We start from the raw sequence: 21,778 nt of genomic DNA, 5'->3' as shown, positions 1-21,778 counted from the left end.
ACTTGGCGAGTACATGAACTAGACTCATCAAGTTGGTCATTTTACAAGGGGACTCGGCGAGTTCACTGGGCAGAAGGCCGAAATTCGATTTTTTCACTTTGAAAAAAATCAATATAACATCAAATATAATAGAAAACAATCCTAGGCTCTGATACCGCTGAAGGGTTTTGAGCATCCTAACAACCTTAAGGTGCACATACAACCCTAAATGCTTTGGATCTATGTTTTCTCTAATTATACATGCAAAATGATTTTCCAAATCATTGCCCTAATTAGCATATAATCGTGGGTACTTGTATAACAAAAATCTAGTTAGAAGACATATCATTTCTTGTAGCTTGATTCCTTGGACCTTTAAGACCCTAGCACCCCAAATATGATGCCTCAAATGCTTCACACAACACCACCAACAATGGAGGACTTTAAGAGAGAATACTTGCACTCTAAAATTGGCTACAACTCTTCCAAGAACACTAGGGTGCCGATTTTAGGAGCTAATGGGTTTCTTATATAGTGTGGCAAAACTAAGGTTACACCATGTAAACCCTAATGGGCATGACCTTCCATATTCCTTAGGCTCCATGGGTTTAAACCTCCATGGATTATCCATGGGTTGTCACATGGGTTTAGCTCAACTTAAGGAATCATGGATCATTGGCCCACACCATAACAATGAATAATTTACCAAATCAACTCCTTATATTTAATTAGTCTTTGTTAAAAAAAAATATTCCAAATTAATTCTTGATCAATACTAATTAAATAATATGATTTCATATTAATATATTAGAACTTATAATATATTAATAAATCATAAATAACCTCTTCTCAAATGTCTATCCTTTAGATTGTTCTGGTGCCATGCAACCCAAATGGATCATGCAACTCTCGGGTCAAGTATATATACTAATTATAGTTATAGACTTAGACACCTTATCCAACAGTAATCACTATGGAGAATTTCTTAAACCAAGCACGAGGTGCTTTCTTGAGACCATACAAAGCTTTGCGAAGTCGATAAACCACACTTAGCTGGTGTCAGATTCCTGGGGGAGGAGACATATAAACCTCTGCACAGAGGTCAACATTCAAAAAGGCATTCTTGACATCCATTTGAAAAATCTTCCACTGTCGAATGGATGCAACTGCAATCATAGTACAAACTATCGTCATCTTTGTCACTGGGGCAAAAGTCTCCTCATAGTCAAAACTATATTGTTAGGAATATCCTTTTGCTACAAGTCTGGCATTGTACCGCTCAACAAACCCATCAGATTTTGTTTTATCTTGTATACCCAATGACAACCAATTGTATGTTTGCCAATAGGAAGGGAAACCAAATCCCATGTATAGTCTGATGAAGATCAGTGAGTTCCTCAGCCATAGCATTCTGCCAAAGAGTATCTAAAACAACTTCTCTATACAATTCAAGTTCAGACAAATGATGGATGCTCGCTATAAACGATGAAAATGGTCCTGAGTATGTAGAGTAAGCAAAATATGGAATCTTGGTGGACTTGATTGGACGAGTATACCTCCCGAGGGATGGTGTGGAGGTGAATCTTCAATTTCAATAGTCGAAGGGGTAGAATCCAGAGCAGGAGGAGTCGAGGAACTCTCTGAAGAAGTAGGTGTGTCATGAGCTGAAGGATCAGGTGGCATAGATGGCTCTTGAGCCTCTATCTCCTCATCGAAATGATCAATATGCATAAGGTTTGACTTTGTTACATTGTGGGATGTAGCAGGAATAAAGTAGAAAAAAATATGTTCCAAAAAGTGACATGTTAGGAAACATATAATTTCTAACTCACAAGATCATAGCAACGATATCCTTTCTGTCCAACATCATAATATCAAGTTTTGGCCCCAAATTGTCCCTCTCAACATGAGGACGAAGAACAAAACAAGTACATCTAAAAACTCGTAAGGCGGAGTAGTATGGTGGGTGACCATATAGCTTCTCAAAAGGATACATTCCTGAATTCAATGAATTAGGGATATGATTAATCACATAAATAGCAGTTAGGACTGCTTCTTCACAAAAGGCACTAGGGACCTACGCAGACAAGAGCAATGAGCGGGTTGTCTCAACAATATGACAGTGTTTTCGTTTTGCCACACCGTTTTGCCGAGGAATGTCAATACACGATGACTGGTGTATGGTACCATCAGAAGCAAGTAACTGAGTAAAACCATTAGAGGTATATTCACCCCCTAAGTCACACCTGAAGCACTTGATCACAACCGAATGTTGAGTTTTAACAAGATAAGGTGTCTAAGTCCATAACTTATTTGATATATACTTGACCCGACCGGCATGGTCCATTTGGGTTGCATCTCATCCAAACTATTTATGGATAATTTTATTAGAGTTATACACATATGTTTATTAATATATTATAAGTTATAATATATTAATATGAAGTTATGTTATTTAATTAGTCTTAGTCTTGAATTAATTATGAATTAATTTAGAGATTAAAAGGAAGACTAATTAGATTATGGGCTATTGGTTTTATATGGTGTGGGCTAACACTCATTTGTTAATGGGCTAGGCTTGGATGGAAGTCCATGGATGATCCATGGAGCTTTTAACCCATGGATCCTTGGAAAGGAAAGGTCATGGGTTATTAGGGTTTCATCCTAACCATTCACACTATATAAGCATGCTTATGGAGCATGAAATGGCAACTAGTGAACTAGTCTGTGTGAGCTTGTGTGTGGCCGAAATATACAAGTGTGTATACTCTCTCAAAGTTTTCCAAGAGTTTGTGGTGTTTTGTGATTCCATTTGAGGCATTCACACTATTGGTGTTTGACCCTCAAACTCCTCAAGAACCAAACTCGTCAAAAAGATATGTAATCTCTTCTAACTCTTTTATGTTGAAATGTTACCCATGCCATGTTAGATAGGTTATAAACCTTGGAAAATTATTATTTTGCATGTATTTAGACAAACATAGATCCAAGGTTTATTAGGGTTGCATGCACACTTAGGAAGTGTTAGATTGCTCAAAACCCAACAATGGTATCAGAGCCTAGGCTTGCTTGTTTGATACTTGATGCAAAATAGTTGAAAAAGTCGAAAAACTTGCTGTCTGACTGATGAAATCGCCGAGTCCATGGGGGGACTCGCTGAGTCCATGTGTATCTTCAACCTACTCGCCGAGTAGGTTCATGCACTCGACGAGTAGGAGCGACAGAGTGCAGATTTTCGACTTTTGCTGCTAGAAATGGACTAGAAACATTACCCTAAACTGTTTTGGTGTTTTAAAACTTGTTTTAGTTGGTGTAATGGCTGTTCTAATCCATTTACAATAGCATATATCAAAATTCCATGATTTTTATGTGTTCATATAGTTCTTGAAATTTTGATGATCATGTTCATGTTCTTATGAATTTAGAAGATGATAGGAATTATTTGCTGAATTGTTTAGAATTAATTCTTGATCATTTATGTGTTTTAATGGAATCCATAATTTGTCCTCAAGTTATGGATATCCAAAGGTCACTTTCTTTAACACACACATTTAAACACATAAGTTACATAAAAGTGAAGAGTCTTCATTTTTATGAACCTTTAATTCATAAGTTATGAAATGAAAAGTTTTGGATAGTTACAAAACTTGTCCTCAAGTTTTGGAATTTGTAAAGTTTCACACACTTTAATAAACTTTAATTCCAACCCTTAGAGTTTTAATAGTTAAAATTCAACCCTTATACTATTTATAACATTAATGGTTAATTATTATATATATATATATATATATATATATATATATATATATATATATATATATATATATATATATATATATATGTATAAGAATAATTCGTTCTACCGTTAGTAGGCCTCATTCACGAAGCCGGTCTATAAGGTGGGTATAAGGTTGTTGCCTATAAAATGGTGACTTAATGGGTGTCCATTCTCACCCACCGCTTGCTTGACTGGTGGAGGGTCGTTAGCCGAACGGGTAGGACAATGACTTTAAATCCTCATTAAAAGTATAATGATTATTATAAAGTAACTAAACCTTTTTAATTCCCAATCTTAGTTATTTTAGGAAAAATGTGAGCATGGTGCTAGTCCATGGAATTCACACTTTGTACCTTACCAAGTCGTTGGTGGAGCGTGTGTGGTTAACCGGCACACTAACTTGGACTAGTAAGGATCACGGAGGGTGACTTAATGTTTGTCATAGATCAATGGAGCGTGTGTGGTTAACCGGCACATTGATTAGGTGATAATATTAAGGGTACCAAGTGAATTAGCATGGTTATTCACACCTTGTTTTGTGATCCTCGGCATCCCAGTCACAAAACTTGAAGGGCACAATCGAGATTGAAACATGCCATTGAAAAGTTCAATGAATCTCAAAAGAATCTAGGAATTTCAAATCCAATTAAAACCTAATAATTCATTTTGTTTTCATGGTGGAAATTGGTGAATCGTCATTCACCTACCTTTCAAATATATTATTACTTAGATTACGGCATCCCTCTTCTAAGTATAATATATTGTGATTGGGTCCTAGCCTTAATATTACATTTGGGTGTCTTATTAAGGATCCTATATATCTAATCTAAACTTGCTTTCTTCTTTCAGATGTCTTCCAACACTAATGCTTCAGGCTCTAACCCAACTGGTTCTTTCTCTCTCATGAATCTCTGTGGAAGGGTCATCTTTGATGGTTCCAACTTCATGGATTGGATTAGGAACATCAGGATGGTTACTCGTTATGAGGACAAGGAATATGTCCTCGATAAGGAGTTAAAAGAACTTGATGAGTCTACTGCTACTCCTGAGGAGATCGCTGAATTCAGGACACATGAGAGAGATGCTACTAAGGTGGCATGTATCATGATGGCCACGATGACAGCTGAGCTCCAAAAGTCATATGAAGATTACTACCCTTTTGAGATGCACCAGGACCTGATGGAAAGGTACCATCAGAGTGCTCGTCAGGAGCGGTATGAAATAATCTCCTCCATAATAACTACCCGCATGAAGGACGGTGATTCCATCACGGCCCACATGCAAAAGATGCAAAGGTATGTGGACCGTTTGCTGAAGCTGAATGTGAACATCCCTGAGGAGTTGGCAATTGACATCATTTTGCACTCCTTACCTTCTTGTTATGACCATTTTCGTATGACATATCATATGAACAAGGAGGAAGTTACCCTCAGCAAGCTTCAAGGACTCTTGAAGACCGCTGAATCCGGTCTTAAGGGCAAGGCGGTTGTTACCTCTCCTACTTCTACTCCAACATCTACCCCTGTTTTGGCTATCGGGCAAGGCAAAGGGAAAAAGAGGAAGCACCCTTCGAAGGGTACCAAGGGAAAGTCTCTTGAAGGCTCCTCATCGAAGACAAAGAGCGGTTCTGTCACTCCTTCTGCCATTCCCAAGGATGTTGAATGCTTTTATTGCCATGAAAAGGCACACTGGAAGCGAAACTGCCCTAAGTACTTGCAGGATTTAAAGGATGGGAAAGTGAAACCCACCCATGCAGGTATTTACACTATATTGTCTAATTACTCAACATATTCTAACTCTTGGGTGCTTGATACAGGACGTGGTATTCACATATGTTCTGATTTGCAAGGCCTAAGAAGAAGTGAGGATGTGGAGCATGGGAAGATAAACCTGATCATGAGGAATAGGAAGGCTTCACCTGTTTCCAAGATTGGAGTTTATACTTTGTTGCTTAATAATGGGTTAAAATTAGATTTGAATAAATGTGTGTACTCGTCTGAAATGGCGAGGAATATTATTTCTTTTCATGCTTTGTACAAACAAGGTTTTACCTTTTCGTTTGATAATGAATGTGGTGGTATTAATGCTTTCTATAAAAAATGTGTTTTATTTTAAAGCGTTACCTTGTGATGGTGTGTATGAAACTGTGTCGATTGTAGACAACTTAGGAAATAATGTGTTGTATATTGATTCTTCTACTAGCCTAGATAAAGCATCATTGTGGCATTGTCGTCTTGGACATGTAAACAAGAAACGCATAGGCCAACTCCAAAAGAGTGGAGTCTTGGAATCATTCGACCTTAAATTGGATGATAGTTGTGAATCTTGTCTACTTGGAATGATGACAAAATCACCCTTCACTGGAACTTGTGAAAGGGGTGAGGGTTTGTTAGACCTAATACATACTGATGTATGTGGGCCATTCAAAACCGCCATAAGGGATGCTAATCGGTATTATGTGACTTTCATTGATGATTTTAGTAGATCTGGGTATGTCTACTTAATCAAACATAAGTCAGAAACCTTTGAAAGGTTTAAGGAATTCAAACAGGAAGTAGAAAATCAATTGGGCAGGAACATTAAGATGCTTCGATCCGATCGAGGTGGTGAGTATCTTAGTACCGAGTTCCTTGACTATCTTAAGGAGTGTGGGATTGTCTCACAATTGACTCCTCCCAGGACACCACAGCTGAATGGTGTAGCTGAGAGGCGTAATCGAACCTTGTTGGACATGGTTCGCTCTATGATGAGTCGAGTTTCGCTACCAATCTCTTTTTGGGGGTATGCCTTAGAGAATGCCGCCCATATCCTTAATCTAGTCCCTACAAAGAAGGTTACCAAAACACCTCATGAGATGTGGACTGGGAAGGTTCCCAATTTAGACCACATCAAGATTTGGGGTTGCGAGGCTTTCATGAGGCGTGAGACTCATGATAAGCTCGAACCCCGAAGTGAAAGGTGTATTTTCATCGGCTACCCACAGAAATCCTTCGGTTACCTCTTCTACAGACCAAGTGAGAATGTGGTCTTTGTAGCAAGAAGAGGGGTCTTTCGTGAGACAGAATTTATAAGCCAAGGAGACAGTGGGAGGCAAATTGATCTTGAAGAAATTCAAGAAGCAATTGGTGAAGGAACCTCATACACTAGCAATCAACCTGAGGAGGAAACTCCTATTGAGCAAGCTGACATGTCTGTACCTCCGAGGCGTTCCACACAGGTTAAGAACACACCTTCGTTTTATTATGGCTTTCATATTACTACGGAAGGTGATATGTTTATCAGTGATAGTACACTGGTAAATTTGGATGAACCTAGCAGTGTTAAGGAAGCCACGGTAGGCCCGGAGTCTGCTAAATGGAAGGAGGCTATGGACAGCGAGATACAGTCCATGTATGACAATCAAGTTTGGAACTTGGTTGATAATGTACCAGGCCGTAAAACAGTCGGGTGCAAATGGATCTTCAAGAAGAAGACCGACATGGAAGGAAAAGTGCATAGTTATAAGGCTCGACTGGTTGCGAAGGGTTTTACTCAGACTCAGGGTATTGATTATGATGAAACCTTCTCGCCGGTAGCAAAGATTAAGTCCATTAGGGTTATGCTAGCCATTGTAGCATTTCATGATTATGAAATATGGCAAATGGATGTCAAAACCGCTTTCCTTAACGGAAAATTGGCTGAGGATGTGTACATGAATCAGCCAGAGGGTTTTGTCGGTGCAGAGTACCCCAATAGAGTATGCAAGCTTGAGAAATCCATTTATGGATTAAAACAAGCATCTCGTAGCTGGAATCTTTGTTTTGATGAGAAGGTCAAAGAGTTTGGCTTCTCGAGAAGCGAAGATGAGTCTTGCGTGTATGTCAGAGCTAGTGGGAGTATAGTTAGCTTCTTGGTACTGTATGTGGATGACATACTACTTATAGGAAATGACATCCCAACCTTGCAGGAGGTTAAGTCCTGGCTTGGGAAGTGCTTTGCTATGAAGGACCTAGGGGAGGCTGCCTATATCCTAGGGATAAGGATATTAAGAGAAAGGAGTAAAAGACTAATTGGACTTAGTCAGAGTATCTACTTGGATAAGGTGTTGAATAGGTTCAACATGCAGAATTCCAAGAAAGGAGATTTACCGATCCAAAGCAATGCCAAACTAAGTAAGACTCAGAGTCCGAGTACAGAGGAAGAGATAGCTGAGATGAGCCAATTACCGTATGCTTCCGCTGTTGGCTCGATCATGTATGCTATGACTTGTACCTGCCCTGATGTGGCATTTGCTTTGAGCATGGTCAGCAGGTATCAGGGGAACCCTGGCAAGGCTCATTGGACCGCGGTAAAGAACATTCTCAAGTACCTGCGGAGGACTAAGGATTGGGTCCTTACCCTTGGTGGGAGTGATGACTTGAGAGTATTAGGGTATAGTGATGCTAGTTTTCAGACTGATAGGGATAATTTCCGCTCTCAGTCGGGCTGGATCTTTACCTTAAATGGAGGGGCAATTTCTTGGAAGAGTTCCAAGCAGGAGACGGTGGCTGATTCGACTTGTGAATCAGAGTATATAGCAACGAGTGAAGCAGCGAAGGAGGCGATATGGCTAAAGAACTTCATCGGAGACCTTGGAGTTGTACCAGCTATTAAGGAACCTATGGAGATTTTCTGTGACAACAATAGTGCAGTTGCCTTAGCCAAGGAACCAAGAGATCATGGCAGATCCCGACACATTGACAGAAAATATCACTTCATAAGACACAAGATTGAAGAAGGACTCCTCGTGGCAAGGAGAATATCGTCGGATGAGAATCCTGCAGATCCCCTTACGAAGGGACTGACGAGGGTTAAGCATTTTCAGCATGCGAGGCGCATCGGGCTGAGGGACGATATTAGTTTTACAGATTAGATAGTTTTCCTGAAACTTGTAAAATGTAATCGACGTTTGATGATGAATAAAATTTGTGATTTATTTATGAGTAAAGTGTTACTATCATTGTCAATTATTTACTATTGTTTCAGTTTTGCATGTTTTGACTTCTAAATAATTAATTTATTCAAACCTCCACAATCGATCATACGTCGGAAGTAGGTATGAATCAAGATTGTCATGAATTGGGTTTGTAGATGGCTAAAGGTGTTTAGACATGGCAATGGTTGCTACAACATTCATGAGTACTCATAAGTTATGAGTATTGGTATAAACCCACGCTCACTTGTATCACTTCATGGAATTTATCTCGAGTGATCGTGAGACGATAATATTATATAAATCTTCAAACCTAGAGATATGAGTTGTTACCTATGAGTTGGTTGTGCATTGATTGCACGTAAACGCATCAGTAACTTGATGTTATAAAACGTGCCTTTGTGTACAATTCAACAAGTAGTAGAACAAGCATATGAGTCGAAGTTTATCTGTTCCTTCTAGAAATAGAAGCGATATCTGGGCCCCTCGATGATTTTGTGTTGACCCATGTACCGGGCCCGGTCAGAACTAAACTGATGTGTTCAGCAAAGTTCTTTGTCAAACAAATTGGAAATCGAGAAACAACTGCCAGACAATAAGCAAGACATAGTTCCATGTGTTTGTCCGGCTGATATCATGAGAACAGAGGATTATATGATCACTTGTCTTAAAATGGCGCTTCATAGTTCAACGGAGTTTTCGAGAGCTACGATTGCTGGTTGGTTCCTGAAGTTATATAGGCAAATACAGTTATTAGACTTATCCAAGTGGGAGTCTGTTGGATAAGGTGTCTACGTCCATAACTTATTTGGTATATACTTGACCCGACCGGCATGGTCCATTTGGGTTGCATCTCATCCAAACTATTTATGGATAATTTTATGAGAGTTATACACATATGTTTATTAATATATTATAAGTTATAATATATTAATATGAAGTTATGTTATTTAATTAGTCTTAGTCTTGAATTAATTATGAATTAATTTAGAGATTAAAAGGAAGACTAATTAGATTATGGGCTATTGGTTTTATATGGTGTGGGCTAACACTCATTTGTTAATGGGCTAGGCTTGGATGGAAGTCCATGGATGATCCATGGAGCTTTTAACCCATGGATCCTTGGAAAGGAAAGGTCATGGGTTATTAGGGTTTCACCCTAACCATGCACACTATATACGCATGCTTATGGAGCATGAAATGGCACCTAGTGAACTAATGTGTGTGAGCTTGTGTTTGGCCGAAATATACAAGTGTGTATACTCTCTCAAAGTTTTCCAAGAGTTTGTGGTGTTTTGTGATTCCATTTGAGGCATTCACACTATTGGTGCTTGGCCCTCAAACTCCTCAAGAACCAAACTCATCAAAAAGGTATGTAATCTCTTCTAACTCTTTTATGTTGAAATGTTCCCCATGCCATGTTAGATAGGTTATAAACCTTGGAAAATTATTATTTTTCATGTATTTAGACAAACATAGATCCAAGGTTTATTAGGGTTGCATGCACACTTAGGAAGTGTTAGATTGCTCAAAACCCAACAATATTCACCCCCTAAGTCACACCTGAAGCACTTGATCACAACCGAATGTTGAGTTTTAACAAGAGCTCTAAAATTGTTGTAAATGCCAAGGAAATCAGATATTTGTTTCATAAGATAAACCCATGTATATCAAGTATAATCATCTATAAAAGATATGTAATAGCATGACCCACCCTTTGTGGATACTGGTGTAGGACCCCACACATCAGAATGAATAATATCAAAAGGAGCAGTAGAACAAGACATACTTTTACTGAAAGGTAAAGCAAAGAATTTTGATAATTTACAACCACTACAATCAAAAATATCACAAGTTTTCAAATGACCCAAAACACCACTAGATGTTAGAAAACTCAAACATGATACAGACATGTATCCCAAATGAGAATGCCAAAGATAAAACTCAGACGACAAAGGACTCAAACGAAAAGAAAACAAATCAATGATGACAAAAATAGAGACAAACCTAACACTCTCTACTAGCATAAATGTATCACTAGCAGACATAACACAAATAGATGAGACATGTGACAAAGAAGTAAATGATGACAAATGAGGAGTTGTGTGATGGGTTGCACCAGAATCTAAAATCCACAAAGATGAGGGAATACTTGAGGTACCGGATGAAGTAGGACCAGAATGAGACATAGACGTAAACATGGCAGTGGAATTAAATGCCAAATACTGTCTGAAACTCTCAAAAACCTTGGGATTCAATGCAAATTATGGCATGTTTCCAACATATTCCATGTCAACTGGTGGTGTAGCAGTAGCAACAAACTGTGGAGGACGAGGTGTCCATGAAGGAGTACCATAGTAACGTGGCTGAAACTTCTATTAACCATAACTATTATGTTGTCCCAACTGAGGCTGACCAGATTTACCCTTGTTGACTAACAATGGACACTAAGCTTTCCAATAATTTTTCTGTTTGCAGAATGCACACTCATCATAAGCAACCCTTGGAGTTTGTCGAGGATGATTAGAGGAAACAACAGGCACAAGAGGAGTGGAGGTAGGAATGGAGGTTTCTTTAAACCCTTTATCTGTGTGAAACTTAATACAAGTCTCTTCAGCAATCAGCTCATGAAAAACATAATCTATTGAGGGATGGGGGAGTGATGAAGAATCGTTCCACGTAGGCCTTCAAAATCAGAACACAAGGCCATCAAAAACTAGACCAAATGTTGTTCTTCCTTCCTAAAAATATAAGACTCAAAATCTTTTAACTCTTTAGATTCAGTAAGAGCCAATTGATCCTACAAATCAGACATAGCAACATAGAAATCTTGAATACTCTGGTCATTTTGTTGAAGGGCACGAATATCATATTCTAACTGATACTGTTTAGCAAAGTTGGACTGAGTATACAGTCTCTCCAAGTGATTCCAAATTTCCTTTGATGTGTCATATTTATCCAACTGCATACCAATAGACCGAGTAACAAAATTGTTAATCTAAGTAATGACCTTGGAGTTATCAGTCCCCCAAGCATCAACCAACAAATCGAAATTCTCAGCTTGAGGCATTGAGGGGTTGGCTTTATTCCCTGTGACATAGCCCTACATATTCTTCCCATCAAGGAAGTTCTTCATAACATAACTCCAATACGTATAATCCTTTCCATCAAGACGAGTATTGATTGATTGAAGGGAGTCATCCTTTCCAGTCATGCTGGCAATGAATAAATAACCACAACAAAAGATAAGCAATTTGAGAATCAGAAGAGTAACAAACCAGTGAAAGCAATTAATCGAACAATAAAAGATCGAAAAACAATAACGAACTAATCAACAACAACAAATGAATACCAACAAACAAACGAACATCAACAACGAAGAAACATCAAACATATTGAAAACAAAAAACGGTTATAGTAACCCTAGAAAATTTTGATCCGTGCCACAGATGACTACTACAAAACCTTCTAACAACGTATCAAACCTCCGCTTTGATACTATGATAATATTGCCATATGATTATGATAAAGAGAAATTACAAGGTTCTCAATGAAAAGCATGAAAGCTACACAGAAGAAAGCGGAGAATAAATACTAACAAGACAAAACCCTAATGGGCTAAAGCCTAAATGGCCCATAAACATGTGGGCTGATAACATATATGCTAACACTTTTATTTCATAATCAGTTTGATTCAAACATAAAAAAGTTCAGTCTTAAAAAATAATTAATCCTAAAATTCTTTATAATAGGCAGAATGCATTTTATTTGAGAGCTCTATTGATAGGAAGGACTAAAAGTTAAATCAAAAGTCATATATTTGTAGTTGGGTGTTAGCTTTAATATATGATGGTAATGGTGATATGGGACAAAAAAAGTTAGGTGGGATTTCCAGCAAAATAATGTTGCCTCCAATATAAACCGCATACCCAGTTGTATATATGCCTTTCCCTTTTACCCCTCCCATTGTTGGTAATGTGTCCTCTATTATTGTCCACCATTGGGATATTTCCATAAATCTAGTGAATTATGCATCATTCTTTGAAAAAAAATGTATTATGGTGCATTTTTGTTCCTTTACATTGTTCTCCTTCTTGTATGTTTTTCGTGATGAACAATCTTAAATAGACCATACCTGTTAAAATAAGTTCATTCATGCTTTTACACACTTATCATTGATTTCATATCCTTTATTTATTTATTTATTTCTATAGGGTTAAAATTGTAAATTATTTGTAGTTGGTTTGTTGTTCTTATTTGTAGGAAGGGTTAAATGTGTACTCTTGCTGATCTCTAGGACTGGGGCTCACATTATCTCAAATTTGTCAAACACGCGGATCTATTTTGGGCTGGGTTATCCTGGGTTACAATGGGTCTAGGTGGTATTCGATTCAATTCTAACCCCGAAGTATATAATGTTTGGTCCCTATGTAATTTGGTTATTATCGAGTCGTTTTGTTCTATGTGATTCTTAGTGTATAACTTTCTTCTCTCTGATAGTATTAAGGTTTCTTTATCTATTCCTCAATCATTTTTTGATCGAGTGATTAGATTAGATGAGGGTTGTAGTGAGGATGGTTGTAGAGTGCTCAATGTTCTTTGTAGAGAGATTTTTCTTGTAAGTTCATGTAAACCAACTGATCCTTACTTGAATGAGAACTGTTGATGTTGTGCAATATTGTGTTCTGTATGTTTTTTAGATTGTTTAGATGGTATCATAGCCTCATTGGTTGTTGTTTGTTTTGATTCTGGTCAGGATCAAGTTAAGGTTTCAGGTCTAGTGTTTTATTTTTTGTTCGTTGTCTAGGTCTGGTTTTGGCTTATCGATTCTTGTTGTTGAGGGTTCTTGGCTCGATGTTATTTTTTGATCCAGACGTAGTGGCTTGATTGTATGGATCTGTTATCAGATCTTGTCTTCTCATGTATCTGTTTTGGTGGTAATTGCCAACCTGGTAGTATCCTTGTCACACATTTGGTAGTAAACTTTATGAACGTTTAGGGTTAACATTTTGTTAAACCTATCGGCCAACACTATAAACAAAGGTCAACGTCAAGTATGTGCAAACAAGTTGCTATTAATAGTTTTGGTTTTGGCATTTGAATGTCGTGTCTTCTTCAGTGGTAAGTCTAAGATTCAGATTTATCGAAACTACTTTGTTGTTTTCTGTGAGTATTTTATGGATCATTGTAAGTCTCGAACGCTTCTTTTCTTCTAGAGTTTTGATTTATCAGTTATCCTCTTATCACAATTGTTCACGTCTATAATTTCAACTTGCTTTGGCCTAATATGTGTTATGAATCTGGTTGAGTTATAGAAACAACTTGTGAATCTTCATGCTTAGGTGTTAGATTCCTGATTATTTTGTGGTTGTGATTGTTCTATGGTTGTGATTGTTGTCAATCATGACTGGAACACCAGGGGAGAGTTCTAATAAGAATGATGTTGTTGATTTTGATGATCCTTTGTATCTGCATCCTTTCGATAATTCTGTTACTGCTATAATTAGTTTCAAACTAGTTGGAACTGAAAATTTTAAAGTATGTTTTTTTGGAAACTCGGTTTAGTATTAAAGTCAAGTATGTGAGATCTGATAATGGTACTGAGTTTGTTAACACTAGAATGAAAAGTTTTTTTTTTTGAAAATAAGGGTCTTATTCATCAAACTTTATGTGTTCATACTCCATAATAAATGGTGTTGTGGAGAGGAAACACAAACATCTTCTTAATGTTTCTAGATCTTTGTTATTTCATTATGGTTTACCTAAACTTTTTTAGGGTGAAGCTGTTGTGACTGTTGTTTTTTTTTTAATAAATAGAAATCTTTCATCTGTTTTAAATGGGAAAACTCCTTATGAAATGATATATAAGAGTTCCTGCTTATGATAAGATCATATTCTTTTGGGTTCTTTTGTTTTGCTACTGTTTTAGATAATCATGATAAAAATTCTGAAAGGTCTGAAAAATGCATTTTGGTTGGCTATTCCAATGTTAAGAAAGATTATAAATTGTATAGTCTTGATAACTATGTTTTTTTCTCCAGGGATGTGAAGTTATATGAGTCTGTTTCCCTTTTAAATGACTTAGTTTTCTGATGAAATATCTCAGTTACATAAGTTGTCTAGCTCTAATGATAACAATTTGTGGGATCCTTTTTACAATGATGAAACTAATTCTTCAGAAAGTCTTATTGATGTTCAATTTGATAGTGTCTCTGGTGAAAGCAATCAGGATGGTGATTTGAATATAAATCAGCCTTCAAGTACAACTGATTCTAGTCAGGATGGTACCTGTAATTTGGGTGCAACTGACTCTGCTTAGGATGGTACTGAGAGTGTGATATGCACAACTTGTAACCTAGTATGGGTACTTCTGAAACACTTGAGAGTGTGATATGCACAACTGACTTCTGAAACACTTGTAACCTAGGAGGAAAACTTTGTTCCTTCTAATTCTCTTAATGATCAGTCTTTAACTAATAGAAGGTCTAGTTGTGAGTCTAGGCTTCCTCAAAGATTTAGTGGGTATATTGTAGAAGGCAAGTATAAGTATGGAATTAAGAAATCTGTGAATTATTCTTTTTTATGTTTTGAAAATAAATGTTTTGTTACTAATCTAAATAAAACTATTGAGACTCAATCTTACTATGAAGTTGCCTTGGATCCTAATTGGGTTCGGGCAATGAATGAGGAAATGGAAGCTTTACATCGGAATCAAACTTAGATTGTTTGTAAATTGCCCTCTGATAGAAAGCCCATTGGTTGTAAATGGGTTTATAAAATAAAATATAAATGTAATGGTGAGGTCGAGAGGCTTAAGGTCAGGTTAGTTATTAAAGGATATAATCAGAGAGGGGGGATTAATTACAAAGAAACTTTTTCTCTAGTAACCAAAATGGTAACTATTAGAACGGTTATCACTTTTGCTATTAATTTTGGCTGGATTTTGTTTCAGTCAGGTATTAATAATGCTTTCCTTTATGGTGACTTAGATGAAGATGTATATATGTATTTGCCTCTTGGTTACTATAATACGGATGATAATCTAGTTTGTAAATTGTTAAAATGTGTATATGGGCTCAAATAGGCCCTAGGAAATGGAATGAGAAGTTGTGTAGTTCCCTTTCTAAATTTGGTTTTGTCCAAAGTATTAATGATTTTTATATTTTTGTTAGAACCAAAAATGATTGTTCAATTTTCTTACTTGTTTATGTGGATGATATCATCCTTACTGGTAACAACATTGATGAAATTAATCTTGTTAATGGTTTTTTAAGATCTAAATTTTTTATTAAAGATCTTGGAAAGTTAAAAAATTTCTTAGGAATTGAAGTTGTTGATATAGAAAAAGGTATTTGTTTAAACCAAAGGAAATATTGTTTAGAGTTACTTCATGAGTTTGGAATGTTAGGGTGTAAACATGTTAAGACACATTTAGAATGTAATATTGTTGTTAGAAGTGGTGGGATAGATAAAAATGATGGTTTGTTACACAGTATTACTATTTTTCAAAAATTGATTGGTAAACTGATATATTTGACTATTACTCGACCTGATATATTATATGTAGTTCAAGTTTTGAGTCAATTTATTATGCATTCACCTAAAAAATCTCATTTTAATATTTCCCTAAGATTACTAAGGTATCCGAAGAGTAATCCAGGAAGATGTGTTTCTATAATTATATCAAAAAATTTAATTCCAAAAGGTATTGTGGATGTTGATTGGTCCAAGTGTCTTGCATCTCGCCGTTCTATTACTGGTTATTCTTTGTTTCTTGGTGAATCTCTGATTTCCTGCAAAACATGAAATTGTTTCTCGTTCTTCCACGGAATCTGAATATAGAGCATTTGGTATTATAACTTGAGAAGTTATTTGGATATTGAAAATTTTGTTTGATCTCGGAATTAAAAGTTTAAATCTTGTGCCAATATTTTGTGATAATGAATTGAATCAGCTATCAAATTGCTTTTGAATCTTGTTTTCCATGAGAAAACAAAACATTTTGACATTGACACTCATTTTATCAGAGATTGTGTCTCAAAGGGTGTTGTAGAAGTTTTAAAAGTTGATTTTGCTCACAACATTGCCGATATTTTTACCAAGTATCCGGGGGCTTTTCAACATAATATTTTATGTGAAAGAATGGTCTTGTAGATTCGTTTCAAGGAAAATGCTAATCGGCTTTTATCAATGATTAAGTTTGAGGGGGCTATTAAAATAAGTTTATTCTTGCATTTACAAACTTATGATTGATTTTATATCCTTTTTTGTATCCTTCTGTTATTTATTTATTTCTATACGGTTAAAATTGTAAATTATTTGTAGTTGGTTTGTTGCTCTTATTTGTTGGAAGGGCTAAAGGTGTACTCTTGTTGATCTGTGGGACTGGGGCTCACATTATCTCAAATATGTTAAACACGCGAATCTATTTCGGGTCGGGTTATCCCGGGTTACAATGGGTCTGTGTGATATTCGATCCAATTTTGAACCTGAAGCATATAATGTCTGGTCCCTGTGTAATTTGGTTATTATTGAGTCATTTGGTTCTATATGATTCTCGATGTATAACTTTCTTCTCTCTGATCGTATTAGGGTTTCTTTATCTGTTCTTCAATCGTTGTCTGATCGAGTGATTAGATTAGATGAGGGTTGTAGTGAGAATGGTTGTAGAGTGCTGATTGTTCTTTGTAGAGAGGTTTTTCTTGTAAGTAACCAACTGGTTCTTAATTGAATGAGAACTGTTAATGTTGTACAATCTTGTGTTCTGAATGTTTTTTTAGATTGTTTAGACTATCTCACTCATATGGTGGTCGACCGTGGACTATGGACCCCCCACACACATATATAAGTCCCATTTATGGGGTCTATTAACACCCTTTTATTTTATTTATAAGGGCATACATCTAGTCGTGAGAGACATGAATAAATGGGTCGTAAGGGAGTTGTGTAGGTTAATGAGAAAATTTTGATTTCCTAAGGTTCGTAAAATCTGAAACCCCGAGTTAAGAAACTACATGTAGCATGGAATAGGCTATGCATCCTAAAGATGAAGTTATCCACCATATGTATGATTCGACACAATCCCGATCAAATGATATCAATGTCAAATTTTTGCAGCGTCATAAGGTTTGTGTGAGAATCATGATGTATACGCCAGTGACGGAGCTACGTGGGATGGTGGGGGTACTACAGCATCCCAAAAAAATTATTTTATATATAATATTTGTATATATGTTTTATGTTATTGTACCCCAACTAAAATAATTGGATTATGTTTTTTTAATGCATATTATAGGATCACTACATAAAATATATTTTGACGATATTTGTATTCCGTATCAAAATTCTTGGCTCGCCACCGGTAAACGCTACAAAAGTGGAAATAAAACGAACAAAACATTAGAGAACTTAGTAACAATTCGATTCAGACGTTAAGCTGTTAAATTAACACGTAGACGATGCAAAAAAAAAAAGGATGAAGAAAAATGTTTTTCTTTATTTGAAAAACTTTTTGTGACCTTTTTTTCGGTTATAACCGGTGGAATCGTCCATTACAATACATAAGAAAAATAACTACAAAAATATTTGTAATAAAAGAAACGTCAAAATCAGTTTTTTTATACATGTAAGAGTAATGGAAAAGAAGAACAAATTTAACGACAAACTCTAGCAACCAAGAAGTTACGACTTTTAATCTTCTATGCAAAAAGCCCAAGATATCATTGGCAAAATCCAGCCATCTCAAAATTGATATTTTCCCGTTCTTGTTCATATTCTGAGAAAATAATGCTCAGCTCCCGTGATCTCGACTAACCCCTTCCAAGTTCGTACATGATATAACACCAATGACCAACTCCATTCTATTTGGTTTAGCAATTTCAAGTTGGATTATTTTGGATTAACTTTTAATAAGAGTTTTTTTCGAAAGAGAACTTTTAATAAGAGTTTTAGATTTAATTTTCGGTTTTTATTTATTGACTTTTTTTTCGTTTGGGTTTGTTAGACGGAAGAAAGATGATTGCGAGAAGGAAAAAAAAAGTAGCTGGCATCAATGGTGGTGACAACAATAAAGTTAGAAGAGAGTAAGTAAAAATAAAAAATAAAAAATATTAAAACCTCAGAAAAACATTAATTTATATATTTTGGTAAATAAGTTTAAAAACACAACATTTGGTAAATATTTTTTAATTGGTACAAAAGTCTGAATTGTTATTCTTTAAATATTTTGACTTAGTTGGGCCTCATATGGGACTTCATCTCGTACATACAAGCCTTTTTGTTTTGATTTCATGGGCTCTAGCCTTGTTTACTGACTCCACCCTTATTGAACAATAAAGAGCTTGAGAAAGGCGATTTCGCAATAAAATAATCCTCATGGGAATTCAGAATCAGATTGGAAAATTTTCAAGGCTGTGATTTGAATCCCATTTGTTTCATTTACACGAAGATAAAATATTATTTCTGCAATAAAAAACAAATAATCGAAGTCTAGAATACTAAAGTATACAAACAAATAATGCATGCATACCAATACAAAAGGACAAAAGGTTATATGTACAAACACTTGATACATATATGTGAAAACTTATTCAAGTCCTAATTTAATTGATGGTGTTAATCTTTAACTTCGTGTGCCTTTTACAAGTAAGAACCCCTTTCTTTATTTGGATATGGCTCTACAACACAATGATTGTGAAGGGAATAAAGTGGAGGGAACCCCAAATGTGTGCTTCTTTTGCTTCTTTTGAGGAGTATGGAGTTGGTGGTCTTTATTTTAGAAAGAGTATTTGAGGACTTATATATGTACCTCTCATTACAAAATCACAACAAGAACCCCATTTATAACAACAAAATCATCATGAATGCAACTAAAAATCTTTTTTGTCAAAAGGGTACTCTTAGCTTTTAATGATACATAACTAAAGATTATGATATGATGATCATTTGATGTAAAAAAACAAGATATTACCCAAAATAAAATAATAATAATAGAACAAAAAATAAAGAGGCACTATACCTTGAGGTTCCCTTTGATTTCAATCCACATAAGTGGATCATATTCTCCAAGTTATAACCTTATCTAAAGCTACGAAAAGGAAAGAATCATATTCTTCTTTTACCATCGGTAATGCAAACACAAGGAGCCAATATCTATTACAAATTTCACATATAAAATTATAACTTAATTGAAGAAATTTCACCTCCACATAGACATACAATTTATTTATTTATTTATTTAAGTTTGACATCTTATTCATAACCTTTATGGCTGAGTTACAAATTACCATCACTTTTTTAACAAAAGCATCTACAAAAGTAACCTAAAAACATATATACTACACCTTTAGTGCATAATATACAATTCATCCTATAAACGTTTATTTCATTTGCTCTTTATATATAACCCAATTCCCCCATCCCCCATCTCGATCGACAAATTCTTAGGTGCTAAAATGTCACACAACCCGAACATTCGACTCTCTTTCGCGACCAAACTCGTCACAACTTCCATCATCATAATCATCTCATCAACCTTCACCACCTCCCAAACTTGCAAACCGACATGTGGCACGTTACCTGTCAGATACCCGTTTGGAACCGGTTTAGGATGCGGCGACCCGCGGTTCCAAACTCGGGTAACTTGCAACAATCAACATCTGACATTCATAACACACACTGGATGCTACCCAATCACTGCCATCGACTACCCAAACCAAATTATTTACATAACCGACCCCTCAATGTCAACTTGTGGTTGCACTCAACCAAGTAAAGGGTTCGGGCTCGATTGGGACGCCCCTTTCACCTTTCATGACAACACTGTATTCGCCCTCCTCAATTGCGACACTTCATCATCGCCAATATTCAAATCCGACGGCCGAAATGCTCCGGTTTGTGATCCGGTGAGTGGGACCCGAGTTTGTGGGATTTTGAATTCTTGTCAAGCAGTGAGTCGACTCACCACCCCGGTGTCTAGTTGTTGTGTGTATGCTCCGGTGGATCTTGGCCCGTCGTTTGAGATGGACTTGGGGAAATTGAATTGCGGGTCGTACTCGGGTTTGTACGGGTTTGATGGACATGCGGACAATCCCGAAAGTTGGAAATATGGCGTCGCGTTAAAGTATAAGTTTAATTTCAACAATGAGTATCCAACAATGTGTGCTGATTGTGAGAGAAGTGGTGGCGTTTGTGGGTATGGTGGACCTTATAGTTCGTTTTTGTGCAATTGTCGTAGTGGAATCAATACGACAACAAATTGTTTATTTGAAGCTACTTGGAATAGTTCTTCAAGATTTGTTCATGGTAAGGTTCATTAGCATTGGTTTATTCTTACATCAATTGATATGTTTATGTGACGTTTTTTTATATATATGTTTTCTTTTTGCAGGTGGTTTTTGGATCTATGCATTGACATGGCTAGTGATATGGATGATGTTATGAAAGTAGACATTCTTGTTGTCGCATGTTCTTTTTTTGTTGCTAATGATCGATGCATGCATTTTTATTTGTTTTGTTAGATGTAAGAACTCATTAATTTAAAACTGTTCATCAACCTTTAACTTGACAAATGATTCATGATTTGTTTCTTTTTGGATAATTTTGGTTCTATATTAATTATTTCTGTAACCTGAGTTTAAAGACATGTAACGATCGTAAATTAAAAAATAAAGAATTTTGTTGTAGAAGAGTGAACCAAAACTGGAATGGAATAGGGTTCCGATTCCTTGGCACTTGTGAAAAAGTACGCACTGAAATTGTCTTTTTTTTTTTTTTTTTCTGATCAAGATTCTTTCCTTTGTAGCGTCTAGGCTGTGTCGTCCTCTCTTCCGCCACATCCATTGTCGTTTGTCTACTCGTTCTCTTGTCTCGACAATTAAGCTCATGATCTTCCCACATTGAAACATTGCATCAAACAACGTTCGTATTCAATTATTTAAGATCAATTAAATGAATGGAATTGAAAAACATTTGAAACTATCTTGACATTACAAGATTAAATAGGAAATATTATTTGTGCAAAATGAAGGATTTCTTAGATGTTTTTTGTTTAGCATCTAGATAGGAGGTAA

General features: G+C 36.1%; 1 protein-coding gene across 1 annotated transcript; it reads left to right on the top strand.

Annotated features, from left to right (window-relative positions):
• Positions 1-20,077: 20,077 nt before the first annotated feature.
• LOC111888392 (wall-associated receptor kinase-like 15) lies at positions 20,078-21,335 on the top strand. Its single transcript, XM_023884579.2, has 2 exons — positions 20,078-21,011; positions 21,097-21,335. The coding sequence occupies exons 1-2, from the start codon at positions 20,162-20,164 to the stop codon at positions 21,147-21,149; spliced, it is 903 nt and encodes a 300-aa protein (XP_023740347.1). The 5' UTR covers positions 20,078-20,161; the 3' UTR covers positions 21,150-21,335.
• Positions 21,336-21,778: the final 443 nt, after the last annotated feature.

This window comes from Lactuca sativa, chromosome 3 (genome assembly GCF_002870075.4).
Source record: "Lactuca sativa cultivar Salinas chromosome 3, Lsat_Salinas_v11, whole genome shotgun sequence".
Classification (NCBI taxonomy): domain Eukaryota; kingdom Viridiplantae; phylum Streptophyta; class Magnoliopsida; order Asterales; family Asteraceae; genus Lactuca; species Lactuca sativa.
This window is presented reverse-complemented; position numbering and strand designations above follow the sequence as displayed.

What these genes read in the sequence shown, in the direction of transcription:
- LOC111888392 (XM_023884579.2), top strand. Translation starts at nt 20,162, where the DNA reads ATGTCACACAACCCGAACATTCGACTCTCTTTCGCGACCAAACTCGTC. An exon ending in TTCTTCAAGATTTGTTCATG is followed by an intron (nt 21,012 to 21,096) that starts GTAAGGTTCATT and finishes TTCTTTTTGCAG; the next exon opens with GTGGTTTTTGGATCTATGCA.